Source organism: Silene latifolia, chromosome Y (genome assembly GCF_048544455.1).
Source record: "Silene latifolia isolate original U9 population chromosome Y, ASM4854445v1, whole genome shotgun sequence".
Classification (NCBI taxonomy): domain Eukaryota; kingdom Viridiplantae; phylum Streptophyta; class Magnoliopsida; order Caryophyllales; family Caryophyllaceae; genus Silene; species Silene latifolia.
The window spans coordinates 196,286,569-196,309,952 of record NC_133538.1 but is presented as its reverse complement, the minus strand read 5'-3'; the positions used below and the strand labels follow the sequence as shown (position 1 = coordinate 196,309,952).

General features: G+C 39.9%; 1 protein-coding gene across 1 annotated transcript; it reads left to right on the top strand.

Moving 5' to 3' along the window:
- The first annotated feature begins 889 nt into the window (after positions 1–889).
- LOC141629764 (putative mitochondrial protein AtMg00310) lies at positions 890–1,357 on the top strand. The gene has a single exon (XM_074442715.1). The coding sequence runs from the start codon at positions 890–892 to the stop codon at positions 1,355–1,357; it is 468 nt and encodes a 155-aa protein (XP_074298816.1).
- The last annotated feature ends 22,027 nt before the right edge of the window (positions 1,358–23,384 follow it).

The following is a 23,384-nucleotide window of genomic DNA, read 5'->3' as shown; positions in this document are numbered from 1 at the left end:
TTTTGAGACGTTTCATGCTATGAAACGAGGTGAAGAAGGAAGACATGGGACAGTTGCGATGAAGCTTGATATGAGTAAGGCGTACGATAGAGTGGAGTGGGTTTTTCTTGATGAAGTGATGAAAAGGATGGGTTTTTCGTCGACATGGAGGAATTGGGTTATGAATTTGGTGACTACTGTGGCTCATTCTTTTATAATTAATAGGAAGGTGTCGGGGTTGGTGAGACCGAGTAGGGGACTTCGTCAAGGGGATCCCATATCGCCCTATGTCTTCCTCCTTTGTGCTGATGCATTTTCCTACTTAATTAAAAAAGCGAGTGAGGAAGGACGAATACATGGAGCACAGGTATGTCGAGGAGCTCCGAGAGTAACGCACCTTTTCTTCGCGGACGATAGCATCTTGTTTGCATGGGCAACATTGAGAGAATGCTCGACAATAGCTGAGATTATCAGTAAATACGAAAGAGTATCCGGGCAGAAAATTAATTATTCAAAGTCGGAATTTGTCTTGAGCAAAAAGGTACTACCAGCCGTGAGGTCGAGTCTATGTGCTACGTTAGGGGTTCGGGAAGTGGCGAGGCATGAGAAGTATTTGGGGCTTCCTACCATAATTGGGAGATCGAAAAAAGCTTTCTTTGCTTGTCTGAAAGAAAGGGTATGGAAAAAGACGCAAGGATGGAAAGAGAAGATGTTGTCTAAGCCAGGCAAAGAAGTTCTTATCAAAGCGGTGGCTCAAGCTATCCCGATGTACATGATGAGCCTGTTTGCGATTCTGGAAGGATTGATCGATGAGATGCATATGAATATGGCCAGATTTTGGTGGGGCACGACGTAAACTTAGCGAAAAATCCATTGGTGGCGTTGGGAAAAACTTTGTAGGCCAAAGACGATGGGAGGGATGGGGTTCAGAGACTTGCGGGTGTTTAATCAAGCTTTACTTTCAAAACAAATACGGAGGCTTATGACAAACTCGAAGACACTGGTTGGTCGAGTTGTGAAGGCACGATATTTTAAGCACAGCTCCGTTCTTGTTGCACGACGAGGGTACGACCCTAGTTTCGCGTGCAGAAGTCTATGTGGGTCGAAAGCTTTGCTGTTGGAGGGCCTAAAGTGGAGGGTAGGAAACGGGGAATATATTAGAGTATGGGAAGAGTCGTGGCTTCTAGGAGAGCGAGGGGGGAGAGTTCTAAACCCGAACATTGAAGCGGACCCATCTCTCTGTGTATCTGCGTTCATTGATAGAGAGACGGGTACTCGGAAGGAAACCGAGCTACGAGCTATGCTTCTAGAGGAAGAGATTAGTTTGGTCCATGAGATTCCGTTAAGCAAGAATGGTCCGTATGATCAGCTATACTAGTGGCCTAGTCAGAGTGAGGACTATACGGTAAAGACGGGCTACTGTCTTGGTATGGGTCCGAATTTGGAGGGGGTTATACAATAGAGTACAGGTCATGGAACTGGACCGTGGAAGCTGATTTAGGGTTTTCAAGTTCCACCAAAGCTTATTCATTTTCTCTGGAGGGGACGTGCGGGTATGTTGGTAGTTAACTCTAATCTATATCGCTGTCATTGTTGTCCAAGTGAGGTGTGTGTGTTTTGTGAGGGCGAGACGGAGACTGAAGTTCACGCCCTGTTTTCATGCCCGTGGACAAAACCTTACTGGGATGCCAGCGGTTTTGGAGAAGTTATGGTCGACGCACCTTACCTGTTATTTGGCGAATGGCTAGAATGAGGATTGCAGTAGATTAATGGCAAACAAAGAGGCAAATTTCTGGCTTTAGTTTGGGCATTGTGGACCAGTTGAAATTCGCGGATTTTTGAGGAAGAACCGTGCAATCCAGCCGTGGTGATAATGGGTTTTGAACGCATGGTGTCGGATTACCAGGGGTACGCTAGGCTAGTGAACGCGCGACAGGAGGTATGAGATGGAGTTGGCAGTGATGGGTGGGTGCCTCCAGATGAAGGGGTCATAAAAATCAATACGGATGCTGCGTTGTTAGAGGACTAGACAGTGGGACTGGGGGTGGTAGGAAGAGACTCGACCGGTACTATGAAGGTGGTGGCGTGCCAGAGAACAAAGGCGAGATGGTCCGCGGAAATGGCTGAGGCAAAAGCGATGTTATACGGGTTAGAGGTGGCTAGGAGGCTGGGCATTACCAATTTTAGCTTAGATACAGATGCTCTTAATGTGGTGCGAGCCGTTAAAAAGAACGTGGTAATGCGGAGTCCGTTTGGTTTATGTATTAGAGATGTGTGTGATCTAGCGTTTTCTCTTGCTTGTTGGGGTTTTTATCATGTTAAGCGGGGAGGTAATACGGTTGCTCATTTGTGTGCTACATTATGCACGGGTGAGGGTGAGGAACGTTTTCTTGTAAACGATTTTCCGGCTTCCGTCCTTAGCTTGGCGGATCTTGATATAACTCAATAAAAGTATACGGTCTTTCCCTTCAAAAAAAAAAACAATGGTAATAAATGGTAGAGGGTTAACTTAAATAAACATTAATTGATTTGTATAAACCAGTTTTTTTTTACTATGGAGTAATATATTTAGTAAATGCAACAATTAGTTTTGAATAAATTAAAAAAAAATCACTAAGACAAGTACTTACACAGAAGTAATATAATATCTTTACTCTTTACTTAATATGGAGTATATATATTTAGGAAATTCAACAATTAGTTTAGGATTTAATTAAAAAATTGAGAGAATTTATTTTTAAAAATAAAAATACAAACTGGGATAATGTAATTGAGGTGAAGGGAGTAAATAAGAGTGGGGTTATACGGGTTACGGGTCGAGTTAGAAGGTCTTAACAACGACATATTTCGCATATAATTTTTGCAATATGTTAGTAGGAGATCATGAAATAAAATTAGTAATATTTCAATATATTATTGTAATTTTGACTAAGTATTTAGTTGCATATTCTAAAAAAAAAGCAAATGAATATAAAACGTCATATTAAAATTATTAATTCAAGTGAACTACGTATATATAACCTTAAAAAGTAAGTCGTGCTATAAAATTAAAATTGCTCTGAACATACTTCATCAAACATGAAAAGATTAAAATGAACTTAATGTCATTTTCATCTCAAGTATTGAGTACTGATAGATCGAACAATCTCCTTTGATAGTATCGAAGGCAGTTCACGAAATGTTCATCCCAAGTTTGTTTATTTTATTTATAAGAGTTAGAAAACGAAATCTTCAATACTTCACAATAAACAATTTTGGTGTTTTTACCACTTGACGCACAAAATAAAACCAATTTAAATATTAAAATATATATTTTGATATTGAAATTGAGAATAGTTATAAGGTATATAAAACATTTAATGTAAAAAAATAAAAATCAATATCTGTAAACTTAAGTAAATCAGAATATGAATTTTAGTTATAATAGAATTGAAGTGCTATATGTCGTCATGCATAAAATAGTATATAAATGATATTATTAAGTATTGTATTATATTTGACTTCGTAAATGACAAAATAAAACTTAGTTCGGTTACTTATTTTGAGCGATGTGATAGTTTTCTAACTTTTGTAAAACACTTCCATTTTAAATGAAAAAATTTGAGATTAATAACAATACTAGTATTAATAATAAAATAATATGCTATGCAAGTGGAAAACAATCTCAACATGAAATTTGTTTAACGAAGAATTATAATCAAATTATGATTATTGTGAACCCCCGCAATAAACATAGCATAAAACTAGTAATGCAGCGGAACTTATGAAATTTTTAAAACTTTTTAAGTTCAATGCGCGGGTTCAATAAAACATAAAGAAATGGAAAGTTAAGAAAAGGCTTTTATACAAATATTAACTTAAATAAATGAATGCAAGGGATTCCGATCCCTTGATAACACATAATATGGTACTATACATTACTAGAAACTACTACGTGTAGGGAAATCGTTGTAAGTACAACGATCGCTAGCTCACTCGTCGTAAACCCTAAATAAGCACCAACCTGCAACCTGTTCATTCATTAAAAGGAATGTTACAGTCAGTGGGGAGTAACTCAGGGTTCTCCCAGCCATATTATATCAAAACACAGATGAACAAGAACATATTATAGCATATGAGGCATAGGCAATATTCAATACATGTGAACAATATCCAATACATGTGAGGTTAAACAAGAACAATGGCATATGAGACATACGTGTGAGACAAACCGACCAATGCATCATACATGGTAACACAACTCTAAGCAATTCATAGATATCATGCGCAATGGGTAACAGAAGGCCAACAATAGAATACATGTGAATAATGAAAACCAGTAGCCATTTACTTTAAAATCATTTTAACATATAAGACGGGACGTGGCTACTAATGTCGCAGGCATACTTATGGCTTGCATCTCACCATAAATACGAATGGGAACATCAATTCCGCCGATCATATCGATACTAGGTGGCTTGCATCTCACCCCTAGTGCTCAATAGGACCAAAAGACTCTTACCATCCAAACAATCAAAAGGTATCACTCTCACGGTAAATGGCAAATGTAAGACTCATAACTATGCAATACTTTTACTCTCTAAAATCCAGATTCCCCTGGTAGGACTACGATAATAATACGGTCCTAGTCTAAATCTGGCCAGAGTCTCGGACTGTACACTTCCGATTCGACATGCGGCAGAACAGCCCGCATCCAAGACTCGATGACCGAATGGAAATCGAGTACCCCAATCGCCATAACAGCACGAAAGTGGCGGAAATAAAATGAGATAACCCACACTTCCCAGAACAGCATAAGTGGGGTGAAAAAGGAAAGAGATAAACCATACTTGCCAGAACAGTACAAGTAGGTTAGACCCGCACTTGCCAGAACAGCACAACTGGGGCGTAAGGATAGTCAAGCTAGTATGCTACACAATATGACACCATCATAAGTAGACACCTAAGAACCACACTAAATCATTAACTTCTCAGTATGCAATAAATATCTCACATCTAAGGCCCAGGCAACAGAACGGAAGCTAAGTAAACCAAATTCGTCAGGCACGAAAGAAGTGGGCAAAGAGTGAGATAAACCCGCACTTGACAGAACAACACAAGTGTGGTATAATTATAAGTCAAGCAAAAGTATAATATAATGGCAATTTCACATGGATATGGCTCATCCAATTATTCAAGTAGATTAAATCACCCATAATTGAAATACGCTAAATAAATGAGAATGAATGAATTAAAGTCATTATTATAAATAAAATATGTCATTTCATATAGTTATGACGTAAATAAATAATAAGTTACACATTTATAATTCATGTGAGAAATATATAAATGAACGATAAATAATGAATGAGACATAGGCAAGGGGCTCCAACGATAAACAAGTGTCAACACACCATATAGAAGAATTAGAACCAAGGTTAATGAGCATAGCCAACAAGAAACCTAAACCCCAATACAAAACAACAAATTTAGGACTCGACTTCAATAAGGGTCAACTTCAAATGGTCATAACTTGTGTTCTAGACATGAGCATGAGGTGAAACAAATTGGAGGTGATATCTTATCTTCTTACGGTTCTAACGGTAGGTCATAAGCCCAAAATGATTAAGAAACGAGGAAGTTATGGTCCTTTTACGAAAACTGGTCAGGCTGAAACTGCACTGCAAGCTGCTTCCCCTGACACAAACAAGGCATGAACTTCATTCCCAATTCAATTTTATGGTAGATTCACAACTCCAAATTAATCATTTAACCAAAGATCATTGCAATTACGACATACCCAAAATGTCTCGACAATAAACACCCACAACATAATTTGGCCGTCTTTTAGTGCGACATTTTAGGCGTGTCAAATTTTGGCGCCGTTGCCGGGGAAGGTAACGGTTTTGCTAGTGTTTGTTATTTGTGTTTTTAGGATAGTTGTGTTAGTTAGTCTTTGTTTCTTGTTGTTAGTGTCTTTTTCATCACTTGTGTGAACTTTTTGATTGTGTGCTCTTGTGTAGTATTGTTTATGGTCAATACTAGGAATTCAAGTGAACCACTTTTTCCTTTCGATCCGGAGATTCAAAGATCACTTGCTTGGATAGGAGGAGGTATTAGAAGAAACAACCCGGTTATTGAAGAAATTGATCCCGGTTTTCAACAAGACCAAAGAGAAGATAACAACATCCCTTTTGAACAACCCATACCCATTCAAATCATCATGGGTGATCGTGAGGACGAACAACCACTTGGGCATGGTGAAAGAGAGAACCCACGACGTGGTAGAACTATTAAGGAACTTACCGCCCCGGATCTCACACAAGTACCCTTGTGTATCTCCTTTCCGGCCTTGACGGAAAATGCCACATTTGAGTTGAAGTCCGGGCTCATTCACCAATTGCCCCAATTTCATGGACTTAGCACGGAAGATCCTAACAAGCATCTCAACAAATTTCATGTTGTTTGCTCAAGCATGAAGCCAAATGGGGTTACCGATGAGCAACTTCAACTAAGGGCCTTTCATTTCTCACTCAAGGACGCGGCCAATGATTGGCTTTATTATCTCCCTACCGGGAGCATCACCACTTGGAATCAAATGAAGAGGGCTTTCTTAGAAAAGTATTTTCCCGCTAGTCTCTCATCTCAATTGAAGAAAGAAATAAGTAATGTTGAACAATTGTATGGGGAGAACTTATATGAGTATTGAGAGAGGTTTAAACAACTTCTTGCTAGTTGCCCATACCATGGGTATACCGACCACGACATTCTCTTGAACTTTTGTGGTGGTTTACTTGAGGATGATGCTAGGATGATTAAAGACGCCACCCAAGGTGGAATTGAATACATGTCGGTCCAAGAAGCAAATGAGTTGATTGAAAGGTTGGTAGGAAGCTCTAGGAATTTTGGGAGGAGAATTAAGAAATCAAGTGGAACATTCTCTTCAAGGCAAGGTTTCAACCATATGGAGGAGAAAGTTGACTTTCTCACTAATTTGGTGAAAGAACTCACAAAAGGTGGTGGGAGTACTTCTCATGTGAAATTTTGTGGTCTTTGTAATGACCCAACTCATCCCACCGATGGGTGTCCATCTTTGCAAACGGAGGAAGCAATTGAAGCGGTGAAGGCTATTGGTTTTAGGAAGTTTGACCCCTATTTTAACACTTACAATGAAGGTTGGAAATCTCATCCAAATATGGGGTGGGGTGGAAACCAAAATCAAAACCAAAAAGGGGCTTCAAACTCTTCATTTCAAAAGCCAAATGAAAGCCAAAACCAATCTCAAAATTCCTTGGAAGAAATGATGAAAACACTTGCTATAAGTCAAATGACAATGCAAAAAGAAAGCCAAGCCTTGTTACAAAACACCAAGGAATTTCAAAATGCCGTGCTTCAACAAAACCGACTCACCGACTCTAGGTTTATTATCCTTGAGACCCAAGTTGGTCAAATCCTCACTACACTCAATTCTCAACCCAATCAAGGAGGGAGTCTCCCTTCTCACACCATGCCTCCACCCAACAAGGAACAAGCAAAAGCGGTCTCTTTGAGGAATGGTAGAGAGTTGGAAGAGGCACCCAAAGCTCCTAAGAAGACAAGACCACTTCCTATTGTTTATGAAGTGGAGGATGTGATTGAAGATGAAATTGAGGTAGTAGTGGAACAAGGGGAAGCATCTACACCTCAACACGTGAGGGTGAATGAACCGCTTCCGGAATATGAGCCACAAGCTCCATTTCCAAGTGCTTTGAATGATACAAGGATAGTTGACAAGAAGACTTCAAGCCTTTATGATATCTTTCATAAAGTGGAGGTAAACATTCCTCTCCTTGATCTTCTTAGTAGTGTACCCAAGCATGCAAAATTTTTGAAAGAGTTGTGCACTACTAAGAGGACCAACAAGGCTAAGAGCATGAAAAAGGTAAGGGCTAGTGAACATGTGTCGGCAATGTTTCAAAAACGGTTGCCACAAAAATGTAGTGACCCGGGCATGTTCACCATCCCTTGTAAAATTGGTGATTTGGATTGTCAACATGCTATGCTTGATTTAGGTGCATCCATTAATGTCTTGCCCAATTACCTTTATGAGTCACTTAAGTTAGGACCTTTGAAACCGACTCGTACGGTCATTTCTTTGGCCGATAGGTCCAATATCTATCCTAAAGGGGTTGTGGAGGATGTCTTGGTGAAGGTGGGGGGAATGCTTTTCCCCGCCGACTTCTATGTGATTGAAATGGAACCCGAGAAAGGCTCCACTCCCATTTTGTTGAGAAGGCCTTTCATGAGAACTTCTAATACCAAGATTGATGTATCTAGTGGACGCCTCACAATGGAATTTGAGGGGGAAAATATTGAGTATAGCATACATGAGGCTATGAAATACCCATCCGAGACTTCATATTTGTGTTTTCTTGAAATTTTTGAGCCAATTGTGCAAACCGTGTATGAATTGTGCAAAGTTGATCCATTAAATGTTGTTTTGACTAATGGATTGGTTGGAGAGGATACGGGGTATGCTTTGTCTTGTGATTTGCAGGAAACAATCAAGGACCTAGAGGAAAATCCCCCAATGGAAGAATGGGAAGAAAAGGAAGAAATCCGGAAGGCAGCAGAGAACTCGCACCGTGCGAGTTTCTCAGTCCCAAAACTCGCACCGTGCGAGTTTCCCTCTGTCCAGGAACTTTTCTTCCTTTCTTCCAAATTGTTAGAAGAGCTACCAAAGGAGAAACCTGTTCCCTCTATTGTCAAGAGTCCTACTGTTGAATTGAAGCCCTTACCAAGCCACTTAAAGTATGCATTTCTAGGAAGTGAAGAAACTCTACCGGTAATTATTTCAAGCAAGCTTACTAGGGAGCAAGAAGAAGCTCTCATCCGGGTTCTTAAGCAACACAAGGAAGCAATTGGGTGGACAATGGCCGACATCAAAGGCATTAGTCCCACCTTATGCATGCACCGAATTCTTCTTGAAGATGAAGCAAAGCCCGTCCGACAACCAGAAAGGCGTTTGAATCCTCCAATGATGGATGTTGTGAAGAAAGAGGTACTCAAACTCCTTCATGTAGGTATGATCTATCCTATCTCCGATAGTCAATGGGTTAGTCCAACCCAAGTTGTCCCAAAGAAATCCGGGCTAACGGTAGTCGAGAATCATGAAGGTGTTTTGACCCCCACTCGAGTTCAAAATGGGTGGAGGGTATATATCGACTACCGTAGGCTCAATGCCGTGACCCGAAAAGATCATTTCCCGCTTCCCTTCATGGATCAAATGTTGGACAGGTTAGCGGGAAAGGCTTTTTATTGCTTTTTGGATGGCTACTCGGGGTATTTTCAAATCCCAATCGCACCCAAGGACCAAACAAAAACAACCTTCACATGTCCCTTTGGAACGTTTGCCTATAGAAAGATGCCTTTTGGTCTTTGTAATGCTCCGGGAACGTTACAAAGGTGCATGATGAGTATCTTTTCGGATCATGTTGAGGACTTTATTGAGGTATTCATGGACAATTTTACCGTTCATGGCCAATCTTTTGAGGATTGTTTGAGTCATCTCACTTGGGTCTTGCAAAGATGTATTGAAACCAACCTTGTACTCAACCATGAAAAGTGTCATTTTATGGTTGAGGAAGGAATAGTGTTGGGACATGTTGTTTCCTCTAGGGGAATTGAGGTTGATAAGGCAAAGGTCGATACCATTCGCACCTTGCCTTATCCTACTAATGTGCGTTAAGTGAGGTCTTTCCTAGGTCATGCCGGGTTCTACCGGCGTTTCATTAAGGATTTCTCCAAGATCGCCGCTCCTCTATGCAAGCTACTTCAAAAGGATTGTGAATTTGTCATGAGTGAAGATTGCAAGGGAGCTTTTGATATGCTCAAGGAGAAGCTCATTTCGGCACCTATAATTCAACCTCCCAATTGGAATGAGCCGTTTGAGATCATGTCGGATGCAAGCAATTATGCCCTTGGCGCGGTACTTGGCCAAAGGGTAGGAAGAGCACCTCATGTTATTCAATATGCATCGACAATGATGAATGAAGCTCAAAGGAACTATACAACTACCGAGAAAGAATTTCTTGCGGTGGTGTTTGCCTTAGAGAAATTCCGATCTTATATTCTTGGAGCCAAGGTCATCATCTTCACGGATCATGCCGCTTTGAGGCACCTTGTCTCTAAGAAAGAATCCAAGCCCCGTTTGATGAGATGGGTATTACTTTTGAGTGAGTTTGACGTGGAACTCAAAGACAAGAATGGCTCTACCAACACGGTGGCGGACCATCTTAGTAGAATCATCCAAGAAGACTCCTTAGTACCACAAAGTTCAATAAAGGAGACCTTCCCGGATGAAGGCCTTCTTGCCTTGAAGACTACCGAACCTTGGTATGCACATATCGTGAATTACTCGGTCTTGGAAAATTTCCACCCGGTTTGACTCGACATCAAAGAGACAAAATCAAGAGTGATTCCAAGTACTATGTGTGGGATGATCCTTATTTGTGGAAATTTTGTGCCGATCAAGTGATAAGGAGGTGTGTGCCGGACAACGAAATCATGCCAATTCTTCGGTTTAGTCACGAGTATGCTTGTGGCGGGCATTTTGGAGCCAAGAAAACGGCTAGAAAGGTGTTGGAAAGCGGTTTCTTTTGGCCCACATTATTCCGAGATGCTCATGCCATGGTGAAGACATGCGATAGATGCCAAAGAGTTGGTAATATTTCAAAAAGAGGAGAAATGCCCCAAACACCCATGATCTATTGTGAAATATTTGATGTGTGGGGTATTGACTTCATGGGACCATTTCCCGCCTCTTGTGGCAATGTTTATATACTTTTGGCGGTGGACTATGTCTCCAAGTGGGTGGAGGCTAAGGCCACCAATACCGATGATGCAAAGGTGGTTGGAGAATTCATCAAAACCAACATCTTTTCTCGATTTGGTTTCCCAAAAGCTTTGATAAGCGACCGGGGCACTCACTTTTGCAACAAAGCCATTGGAGCTCTTCTCAAAAAGTATGGGGTACTTCATAAAGTCTCAACCGCCTATCACCCTCAAACCAACGGTCAAGCCGAGGTTTCTAATAGGGAGATTAAGGCTATCCTTGAGAAGACGGTGAATCCCGACCGCAAGGATTGGAGCTTGAGGTTAGATGATGCCTTGTGGGCCTATCGCACAGCTTACAAAACGCCAATCGGGATGTCACCTTACCGCTTACTTTTTGGGAAATCATGTCATCTACCCGTGGAGGTTGAGCATCGAGCTTATTGGGCGGTCAAGTCATTTAATTTGCAATTGGATGAAGCGGGTCTTCATAGGAAACTTCAACTACAAGAGTTGGAAGAAATCCGGAATGATGCTTATGAGAATGCTTCCATTTACAAGGCAAGAACAAGAGCATGACATGACAATATGATTTCAAGAAGAGTGTTCCAAGTGGGAGAGAAAGTCTTACTTTTTCAAAATCGACTTAGACTTTTCTCCGGGAAATTGAGGTCTAGGTGGATGGGATCATATGAAGTGGTTCGTGTCTTCCCATATGGAGCGATTGAAATCAAATGCTTGAAATCCGGGAAAGTTTTGAAAGTGAATGGGCAAAGGCTAAAGCATTATCATGAAGGAATTGAAGTGGGTGAAGTGGAAACACTCCATCTTGTTGATCCAATCTACTCAAATTGATGAAAGTGCAACTTTGTCGAGCCATCGACGTTAAATAAACGGCAAAAGTTTGTAAATATTTCTTTCCCTTGCATATTTAAATTCCGCATTTCATTGTTTATATTGCATTTTGCATGTTTAAATTCCTTACATCCTTTACTTCTTGCATAATAAATTAAATCATTTGCATTTTCACTAATGTTTTTGGCATATTAGAATGGTTTAATGTGTGTTTTAGTGTTAGGATATCAACTCAAGGGCATATGTGAAGAAAGTAAGGAAGAATAATGGGTAAAAGAATTAGCTAAAGTGAAGAATTAAGCAACAAAAAATCAACATCCAGCAGCAAAGTCGCACGGTGCGACTTTTCTGAGGCCATAACTCGCACCGTGCGAGTTTCTGAGAATATGCGAATTTCAGCTCAAATTTCGCACGATACTCTTCACTTATTCTTCCCCAATTCTCCTAATTCTACCTCTATCTTCCTCACTAACCCTAAACCCCTAAATTCCACCATCAAAATCCTTCTCAGATCACCCAAATCAAGCATTCATCTTCAAGTTTAATCAACTCTTATCTCCCAACATCAATTTGGGTAAGGTGAATTGCAGAAAACCCAAACAAACCATCACCAACTCGACCTAGGGTTTGAACGAATTGAAGAAATTGAAGATTTTGGATTGCAAGTTGGATTAAAGGGACGAATTTGAGCAGTTTTGGGTAGCATTCTTCACCAAACGACACAAACAAGGATCAAAGGGAGGTAAAACACCTTATTCTTCTCCTTGTCATTCATTTCTTGCTAGATTTCGAATTTGAGTGCCTCAAATTCGACATTTAGTTGTTTTATTGTGTTGAAATCGCTCTTAAACAACCCTTTAACTAGTGAGGTGTTTCTACTCTAGCAAATAGCTAATTAGCACAACAAATTTTGTAGTGCATATTAGGTGTTTGATCATTTGCCTCACCCAAAACTTTCTTCAAAATTTGTGTTTTTCTGAAATTCTAAGTGTTCTACAATGGGAAAGGGCAAAGAAACTGCGGCTTCCTCCTCAAAAGGATCCAAGGGAGCCGCGGAGCATGTTGAAAAGGAGTATTCGGGTAAGGAGGGCCTCCGAGACACGACCCTCTCAAATTGGAGAAAATTTGCTTCCGTGTCAACCATTGTGCAAACCAAATTCTTGGACCAAAACATTCTCTCTAAATTGGGAATGCTTGACTTGACCCAAATGTTATTAGAAAAGGTTGACCTTGAGGCCTACACTCACATGGCCGCATACACCTGGAGGGGTGTTACTCTTGAATTTCTTTCGTCGTTGGAAAAAGTGAAAGTGGGTAGGGACAAGGTCCCGGGGATCAAATTCCGGGCTTGTCGCCTTGTCCATACCATGACTTATGATGAGGTTCGAGAAGCTCTCCATATCACCAAAGCCCCCGTCAAAGAAAAACTTGATAAACCTTTGATGAGTGCTTTTTGGAACGATATTACGGGTGATGTACGTCACGGGAACTCAAAGAATACCACCATCACCAACCCGGTCTTACGCCTCCTAAGCCGTCACATAAATACAAATTTCTTGGTCATGACCGAACCCACCAAAATGCAATACCAACAAATTCAATGTCTTTGGTCAATGACCCCGGAAGGGAGGGGAGCGCCGGATTGGGTGGACTTATTTGTGAGTGGGTGCCTTGAATTAGAAAAGAACCCCAAAGGAACCATTTTTATTGGGGGCATGATCGAATTAATTGTGCAAAAGACGGGTGTACCATTTCCACCCAATGCTTTCGAACTTGAAGGTAACGGTCGCATAGACCTCCATTACTTGAAGCACTAAAAAATGCTTGAGGTGGTTGACAAGACCGCCCCCTTGGTCATTTGGTGCATGGGTGGGCTAAACTCCAAGCATTATATGTATTTACCCCGTCCCTCCGACTCACCCTTGGGTTGGGGGAGTGCAAAGGATTTCTACATGCCCCCCGATGATGATTTTGTGTACCTTTGGGTTGATAGAGCCCAAGTAGTTGAGCCGGAAGAGGATGAGGGAGGAGAGCAACCGCAAGTGGGGGGGGCTTTGACTTTTGGTGACATGCCTCATGATGCAGCATTTGATGAACCCATGCCTAATGCCGCCTTTGATGAGCCACATTTCACTCCTCCCCAAATGCCACAACAACAACCACAATATCCTTTTTTGGACCCTCAATTCAACTACCCGGCCTTCCAATCATGGCAAACCAACATTACCAACCGTGTCTCAAACATTGAATCTACCCTCTCCCAAATGCAACTAATGGAGAATGCTCGGTGGGGAATCACCGAAAACCGCTACCACCATTATCAAGAAGACTTGGAAGAGAAGCGTTATACTTCAAACGCAACTTTTGATATGGTGGCCGTGATGAATGCTCAATCCATGCAACAATTCCCCACCCAATACGAAGGGGACAATGAGGCTAAGGTTGAGGAAACAAGAGCCGAAAGGGCTAGGATGAGAAGAAGAAGAGAAGCAAGAAGAAGAGGAGGACCTCCGGACTTTGGAGGTGCCTCAAGCTCACACTCTTAAGTGAGTTTAGGGTGTTCACCTCACACTTTGGGGACAAATTGAAGATTTAAGTGTGGGGTGGGCATGAGTTGTTATCATGTATATATTGTTATATATTCATTTCCATGCTTTGTACTTCATTTCAAAAAAAAAAGAAAAAAAAAACGAAAAAAACGAAAAGAAGAAAAAGAAAAGAAAAAGAAAAACCCGGCTATGATGAAAACCCGAAAGGGCATCCTAGGCAAAAATGGGAAAGTGGCCGAGGACGGAGTGAAAACCCGAAAGGGCGCTCTGGGCAAAATGAAAAAATGAGTGCGAGCCACGAGAGTAGAAGTGAGGAAAATGCTAAACCGAAAATCCGCAAGGGCGGGCGGTTTAGGCAAAATGAGAGATTTAGGCAAAATGAAAAATGATTGAAACTCTCAAGTTTTGTCACATATTTTTACTACTTCCTACATGGTGTTGGTGACATAAGGGAGGTGTCAAAGAAGGCCGGAAGGGTAGGATAGTGACATGCCAAGACTAGGAGGGGGATTTGGAAGCTTACTTTGTTACTAGTGCTTGGCATACTTGAAGCATGGGATTGTGTTGACTTGTATTATCTTTGTTGGAAAGTTGTTTTTTGATTGATGAGTTGTTGAGTTGTTGTGAATTGTTGAAGAATGGAGGTGTTTGAGGTTGCCAAATTGGTTGAAAGGAGAGGCTTTAGTGACCATGGTAGCCTTGTATTACCAAGTGGAGTGATAAGGGGGAGTAATAAGGAGGAAGTGTTGAGTTTTGGGAAGGATGTATGGATGAATTGGTGGACTTAGGACCATCTTAGTTGAGGGATGACATAAGGAAGGGGCGTGAGAGAAGAGAGGTTCATATTGGTGGTTTTTGGGTCACTTACTCACTTGTTGAAGCTATGAAAGAAGAGTGACCATGTGCTTAGAAGAGGGATGATATAAGAAGGAAGAAGTGAGATGAAGAGTGGTAAATTAGGAGTGCCCATACTTCTTGGCCTAGGTGGTGATTAGTTTTATTCTAGTTTGCTCAGGACGAGCAAAGGGCTAAGTGTGGGGTGTTTGATGAGCTCCTATTTCTACTACATTTTGGCATCATTTTGAGCTCATTTGGTAGCATTTGGTAGCGGTTTGTGACGTTTTTGGCGTTATTTAGCCAATTCCATATGTTTCACCATTTAGCCTAAGTTCAAGTGAAGATTAGGAAGCCGAAAGATCAAGAGAAATGTCCAAGGAAGAGCCAAGAACAAGCTTGAAGAAATGCACCAAGAAAGCCATCCAAAGGATCAAAGGAAGAACGAAAGGAAGACGCATTCCAGCAGAGAAACCGCACGGTGCGAGTTTCCAGACACCAGAACTCGCACCGTGCGAGTTTTCTGGGTTTGATGGCGTTTGTTAGCGTTTTTGTTACGGGCCTTCCCTTTTATTAAGCCCACTAATTACTAGGTTACGGGGGATTATAAATACAATGTTTGCAGTTAGGTTAAGCATCTTTTGTTCACTTTAATTAATCAAGGTTGTAATTTGGGAATATTTTCATCTTTTGAATTGGGTTTTAGATCTAATTATGCAGAACTAATCTCCTATCTTAATCCGACTCAAGGCTTAAACTTTGGTTGTAAGATCCTTTAATCCTTCTTTAGATTTAATTATCATTGTTAATCCTTTAGTGTTTATTGTTTGAATTTTGGAATCCTTGTTTATATTGAGTAATTAAGTGTGATTTCCTTGTTGCTTAATTAATCAAGTTCCTTAATTTATTGTTGTTGAGATTATTAAGTGTGATTTCCTTGTAATCTCATCTTTGCAACACCTTGTTATTATGCTAATGAATGTGATTTCTTCTTGGCTTAATTAGCAAGTAAAGGATTAACTTGTAATTGGGCATTAATTGTGATTTCATTGTGTCTAATTACCCCAATTGAATCTCTTGTGCTCATATCTTATTATTAATTTGTCCAATGTATGTGATTTCTACTTGGTAGAATTGATAAGTTGGGTTATTTGATTAAGTGTGATTTCCTTGTCATTTGGCCATTATTAAGGAGATTTAGAAGATTTATCTTCACAATAGGGTGATAATATATAATTGAAGGATTGATTGAAGGGTTTTGTCAACTAAAGTGCCAAACTTTGAGTCGGGTTAAGTCTCTCTTAATATTGATTAATTTCCATCTTAAACTCTTGATTGTTTACTTGCTTTACACTCTTGTTTGAATTTGTCTTGCTTTTGTTACAACTAAAACCAAACCAAACCCCCCCCCCCCCCCCTTTTACTTAATTGTTGTTACTTCTTTGCAATTGTTCTAATTACCCTTTTAATTTCACTTTCGCAAAACCCATCTTCTCTTGGGTTCGATCCCTTGCTTGCTATTGTACTAGTTTATAATTAGTGCTAATTAGTGTGTTTAGTGGTATATAAATTGTTAATTTGGCCGTCTTTCAGTGCGACATTTTAGGCGTGTCAAATTGAAGATTAGTACAATAGGGTGAGTTTAGGGTGTTCACCTCACACGCCTAAAATGTCGCACTAAAAGACGGCTAAATTAACAAGATTAGGACGGTTGGAGCTATGACTTCTTAGACGGTTTTGGTGTTAGACCTCAAATTGTGACGAGGTCCAAAACCGGGTGAAATGAGGCCTTTCTCGGTTTGATTCGTTTCAGATGGTAACAATCCCTTTTATCTAGGAATGCCTAATTAAGACTCATGGATAAATGGGGGTGTTACAAACTTACAAGCAGCATGAAAGACGAAAGATAATTGAGAAATGTGTTATTTTGAGTTGAAAAAATTAGGTTGCTTATCAAAGAGGTTATTTTGCTTCTAAGAAATTAGGTTAATTGATGATATGATCAACTTATTTGCACATGGGGAGCTGGCTAGTCCAACAACTCCATGATCAACTTTTGTAATCTCCCTTTTTTCCTATATATGGAGTAGGGATGACAGTGGATTCAAGACTCTACCCATATTCGCTGGATCGGATCCTGATGGAGCGGATATGGATGTAATTTTTATGGATCCAATGGATATGGGTCGGATATGAATTTAGAAAAATTTACGTGGATATGGATATGGATCTGGTCGTTAAGATCCAGACCCTACCCAGATCCATATTTTTTATTTTATTTTTAGATTTTTAGATATATAAGAATAATTAATGTTTATAGAAGTCATGTTTTCTTATCTTTTATTCAATTCACTTATGTCAGTTTTCTATTTCATAGTCATTAACGAATTTAGAACCTAATTTAAATATTTGAGAAACAAGAAATAACTTTTTCATCGTAAAAATAAAAATTTACACGGTAATTTGTTACTTTATCATGATAAATATCGACAAATTTTATATCCATAATTGTATTAAACATTCTAATACATTTTATGTAATTTTAATAGTGAAAATACATTTAGAAGATGAGGAAATTAACGAAAAAATTTGAAAATGAACGGACCCATTTAAGACCTATATCCTACCCAGATCCTCTGGATCTTATGGATCTGGATATGGGTCTGAAAATTTTGAACCCTGTGGATATAGGTCTGATATAGATCCAACATATATAATATGGATATGGATATGGATCCTATAGGACCCTACGCAGACCATACCCATTGCCATCTATGGAGTATTGCGTATTAAACATGTCACTACTTAGACATACTGTAACACCCGCAAATTTTCTAATCTCATTTATTCACTTTTAAATTATGAGATGTAATTTTAATCCTTCAAGTACGGATTTGATTTAATTATTTAATTAAATTCGTTTTATAATCGGTGTTCGCTCTTGATGCGTAATTTGTCCTTTTTGACTCGGAATTTAATTCCGTCAAACCCGTAATATTTTGTAATTGTCTTATACATATATTATAAGATCAAAGTGACCCCTACATAATACACCCACCAGATTTTAGAGGCCATCTAGCTTGCCTCCTACATTTTATTTTATTGCAAAAACAACCCTAATCTATACCATAGTTCGGCCCCTTTTCTTCATAGCTTCCTTATTTTATTTTTGGGTGGAATTTACCAATAATTGTGCCTTGCTTTGGCTGGTCACTTGCTCTTTTTAAGGACTCCATTTTCCTCTTCATTTCTTACTACAAACTACTACAATTCATACTTCAAAGCTCTTGCAATTTGAATCAATTCTCCTACTCTTTTTACTAGTTTACAAGCTTGTTTTCCACCATAATTTAGGAGAAACATATCAAGAGAATTCATCCTATTCCTTTCCTTCAAAACTCTAATTGTTATTGGTAATCTCTTCTTCTTTGGTAAGAATAGTAATAATAATAGTCAAGGTAGTTTTATAGTCATCATAGTTTTATTTCATATACTTAATCGTGACATATGGTGCAATATACCATATGTGTTTTTATTTTATAGGTTATCAAGAAGACTCAAGAAGAAGGCGAGTATTTAATCGACTCGGACCTTGACAACTAAGGTAACAAAGGACGTTACTCGGTGTTACCATATATTTGTTGTAGTTGCTTGTATTAAGAACTTTGACATTTAGAGGACTTACTAATAATTTGGACTATAAATTGATAATAACTAATTTCGAAATTATGAGTAAAATGGCTATAAATTACTTTTCTGGAACATTTGACATATTATAAGTCACCATGAATTTTTATAGTAATTGTTTTGCATTTAAAGTATTTATTTCGTATTTTACATTATTGTTGCAATTCTTGCAAATATAGTATACTTGGACTGTTTTAATTAGTTTTAAAATACTTATACTAAATTAACAATTTATGAAATTTTAATATAAGGCTGAGACATTATATATTACGGTTGTGTTAAATTTTTAGCCCTCGAAACCTTCATTTCGTAATTTAAAGTAAATTGGAAGTTTTAGTCAAAACCGAAATTTGTTGATAAACGATTCTGACAGTCTGTTTGTAAAATTTATATCCCCTGTTTATATTTCGAATAATTAAAAATGTTGTGAATAAAGTCCTGTTATTTTCAAGACTAGGATCTACACAAAAAATTTCATAACATTTGGACGTGTGGTTTGATCAGAAGAAAATATTTGTGAACATCTATCCAGAATACAACAATTCTGTCTTTAGCTCAAAGTTTAATTTGAAAAACATATTTATCCTTCGAAACATAAGCTTATATATTTCATGAATAAACTTTAGGATGTCTAGTATCCTGTAAAATTTTAATTTACCTCAAAATATATTCTAAAAGTCGATTTATAAATTAAGACATTCTGGTTATCATTTTATGACTGATTCTGCAAATCAATTTATATACCCCTACTACTTTCGTCATTACAAGTTTATCAAAGAATAAAAGTTGTAGCTAAAACCTTCTGGAAACCATGAAAATTGACCTTGCATCATTTCTATTTTTATATATTTAATTATGAATTTTACCGTAAGGCTGTTCTGTTTTGTAAAACTGTTTTTATGACTAAGTCTCAATAAAGGCCTAAATAATACATATCTTCATAAAGTACTTTCATTTAGACTTGATTTAAAGTATAAAGCAGTAGCTTTATCATATGTAAACTTCGAAATCATTTTATACCTTATAATTATACAGTTAAGTTTTCACTCAAGATAATAAAAGAGTAGTTCACTTACAAACCTTGAAATAAGATACTACCTTTTGGGTATTTTTGAGTTTGGAATATTTGGAGGGAAGGCAAGGAATAATAAACTGAGGTATACTATTTTCTTACCACCATTTGATTTGTTACCCCGGGCCGAGCAGGTTCCGTTGGTACAGTTGTCGTAGAGTCATGTACATGTACTTAGGCACCGGCCGAGGGTTCCGTTATGGTTTGTGACTAGTGGGTTGGTGAGCGGGTCCCCAACAATTAGCACATGGTAGGTGAGCGGGGTCTACGATTTTTAGCGATGTGCCCATGTTAAAATCTAAGCTGAACTATATTATTTCCATTCATTTGTTTGAGGAATTTTCTTTGTTAAGCATGCGATGCGATTTGTTTGTTCGATCGTAATTTTGATATCATATTTTAATTACTTTTGTTATAATACTTCAATCTATTTTGATATATTATTTCTTCTATACCATTTATATTGTGTAACATGGCTGGGAGAACGTCTAGTTACTCCCCATCGATCGTATGTTATGTTTATAACATGACGGTATTCTTATGGATGGGATATCGGTGTGAGAGCTAGCGAGTAGTCCGAAGATCCTACTCTGTTCCTTTATGTTTTCGATTGAACACTTTGAGGATTTTTGTTTTAGCCCTTTTTCTAGGAAAGTGGCATTTGTATTTGACCGAGCTTTGCAAATCTTCATAATTGAGAATTTTATATTCTCAATTTTTATCAGTTAGACTTTTATCACTGTGTTATTAATCCCGTTCGACAGTGATTCCGCCACTTTGTTTTGTACTAGATTTATAGGGGATTACGGTTGGTATCGAGCATCACTTTGCTCCCGACGCTCACACATTGATCTGTAGGATTATGCCTAATAAATAATTTAGTGAGAGATGGGTAGAAACCAATAAGGACTTGGATGCTAGTTTATCTGTTTTTGCAAATCAGTGCTTAGCATTGACTAAGTGTTAACGTTCTTTTAAGATGGCCGGACGCGGACGTGGACGTGGGCGTGGATGTCAACAGGAAGAGATTCCGGATCGGGCGGCAATCAACCAAGCGATCATCAACTCGCTTAATCACCTAACCAACAGGATCGAAGACTTGGCCCCACGCGGTAGAGGAAACGGTGGACGCGAGTTCGATTTTCCCGAGTGCCCAGGACGATGGCGAAGAGCAGATTGACCTTCTTCAAGGGTGTCATTGACCACGAGGCTCTAAGGTCATGGATCGACGGATGGAGCGACAGTTTGAAATCTGCGAGGTCCCAAACCAGCACATGGTGAACCTTGCCGTCCATTATCTGCAAGGTGAAGCCGACCATTGGTGGAGGATTGTTGGTTCAGCAGCCGCACTAGCACCTGGGTTCGGATGGACCGAATTCGTCACCATTCTTGAGAGAAGATTTTACCAAGAACTAAAACACCTAAGATCGAAGAGTTCATGGAATGCAAGCGGGGAAACCTATCGGTCAAGACTTCACCGACCTTTTCAACGATCTTGCGCACTTTGCTGAGGAGCTGCTCCCCGATGAGGCCCGAAGGGTTTTCTATTATCGCAGAAGGCTGAAAGTCGAGGTCACTCATTTGATGCCTAAAGACATGGATACCGTAGAGAAGATCTACAATGTCGCCTTGCTAAATGAGAGATCCTTAGCTCGAATCAAGGAGGAGGCTGCCCCTGTTAATGTACCATCTCAGAAGAGGCCTTTTTCTTCTCCTACTTATTCTGCTCCCAAGAAGAATAAATCTCCGGAGGTTACGGACCTAAGAAACCTCACTTTACCTCCCGACCTGCTGGAAGAAGACGTGAGAAGAAAGACTTCGTGAAGAAGGATGCCGTTTGCTATTCTTGCGGTGACCCTTATCATCCTGGGCTTACTTGTGGTGGTGACCCTATTGTCTGCTTCAAGTGCAATGAACCGGGTCATAAAGCTAACAGAGATGCCCGAAGAATGATCTTTGGTACATCAATGGTTAAGACTAACTGCTTTGCTTTACATACGATCGCAAAGATCGGAGGTGCTTTGCTCGCCGTAAAGGTCGTATATTTGTCTTGAGCCGAGCCGATGCCGAGGCTAACCCGGATGTGATTACCGACGTACCTTGTTTACGGACGTCATGCTTTTATTCTGTTTGACACCTTTGGTGCATCTATATCCGTCATATCTTCTAAATTCGGCCAAAAAGCATCCCCGGTATCCATTCTGCCGAGCCCGTTCCCATATCTTTACCTTCTGGTGAAGCTATATCTTGTGTTAAGGCTTATGTTGACGTGCCTATTCTCATCGCTTTGGTGAGGTCTTTCCCACCACTCTTTTGGACTTCCCTCCGGTGAGTTCGATGTGATCCTTGGTATAGATTGGTGGCCCTTTATGACGCTCGTTTCCGGTCCGAGATCGGAAGATTTCCTTGAAGAGTCCTAACGTAGCCGAGGTTACCCACCATGGTGGTAGACGTCGGGAGGGTATAAAGATCGTTTACGCCTTGGGCGGTGAGTCTACAAAGGAAGGGTTGTCAAGTGTTTCTATGCTCTGTTTCCTCATCTGCCGAGTTACCCGAGCTTAAGGAGGTTCGTATCATGAACGCAGTACCCGATGTTTTTCCCGAAGACTTACAGTATTCCTCCCGAGCGAGATGTTGAGTTCTCTATCGATCGGTGCCTGCATGCGGTCCGATTGCTAAAGCCCGTGTCGTATGGCCCCTGTTTTGAGAGTTACGGGAACTACGAAGCGTTGGATGAGATGATCGAGAAGGACTTTATCCGCCCTAGCTCCTCGGCTTGGGGTGCCCCTGTCCTCTTTGTGAAGAAGAAGGATGGTTCTATGCGGTTGTGCATCGACTACCGAGAGCTTAACCGTGTTACAGTAAAGAACAAGTACCCTCTACCCCGTATCGATGACCTTTTGATCGGTTGAAGGGCGCTTCCGTCTTCTCTAAGATCGATCTGAGATCGCTACCATCGATCCCACTGTACGAGTCCGATATTCATAAGACCGCCTTTTGCTCAAGGTATGGTCACTATGAGTTCAAGGTTATGCCTTTCGGTTTAACCAACGCCCCTGCGGTGTTTATGGATCAGATGAATCGTACCTTCCAAGAATTCCTTGACAAGTGTGTGGTGGTCTTCATCGATGATATTCTGGTCTACTCTAAGTCCGGCCGAACATGTTGAACATCGAGGATTGTTCTGGGCATCTGACGAAGCGAAGTGGTATGCAAAGTATTCGAAATGTGAGTTTTGGCTCTCCGAGGTAGCTTTTCTTGGCCATGTTATCTCGAAGGAAGGAATTAAGGTGGATCCTGCAAAGATTTCTGCTATCTCTGATTGGTCTAGTCCATCTAATGTTGGTGAGATTCGTAGTTTCTTGGGTCTTGCAGGCTATTATAGAAGGTTTGTTAAGGATTTTTCCAAGTTAGCCCGTCCGATGACTCAACTTCTAAAAAAAGAATCCAAGTTTCTATGGTCCGAGGCTTGCGAAAAGGCGTTCCAAGAGCTCAAGAAGCGTCTTACTTCTGCACCTGTGCTAACTTTGCCTGAAGACGGTGTTGGCTTCAATGTGTTCTGTGATGCTTCTAAGCATGGGTTAGGCTGTGTGCTAATGCAAGAAGGTAAGGTGATC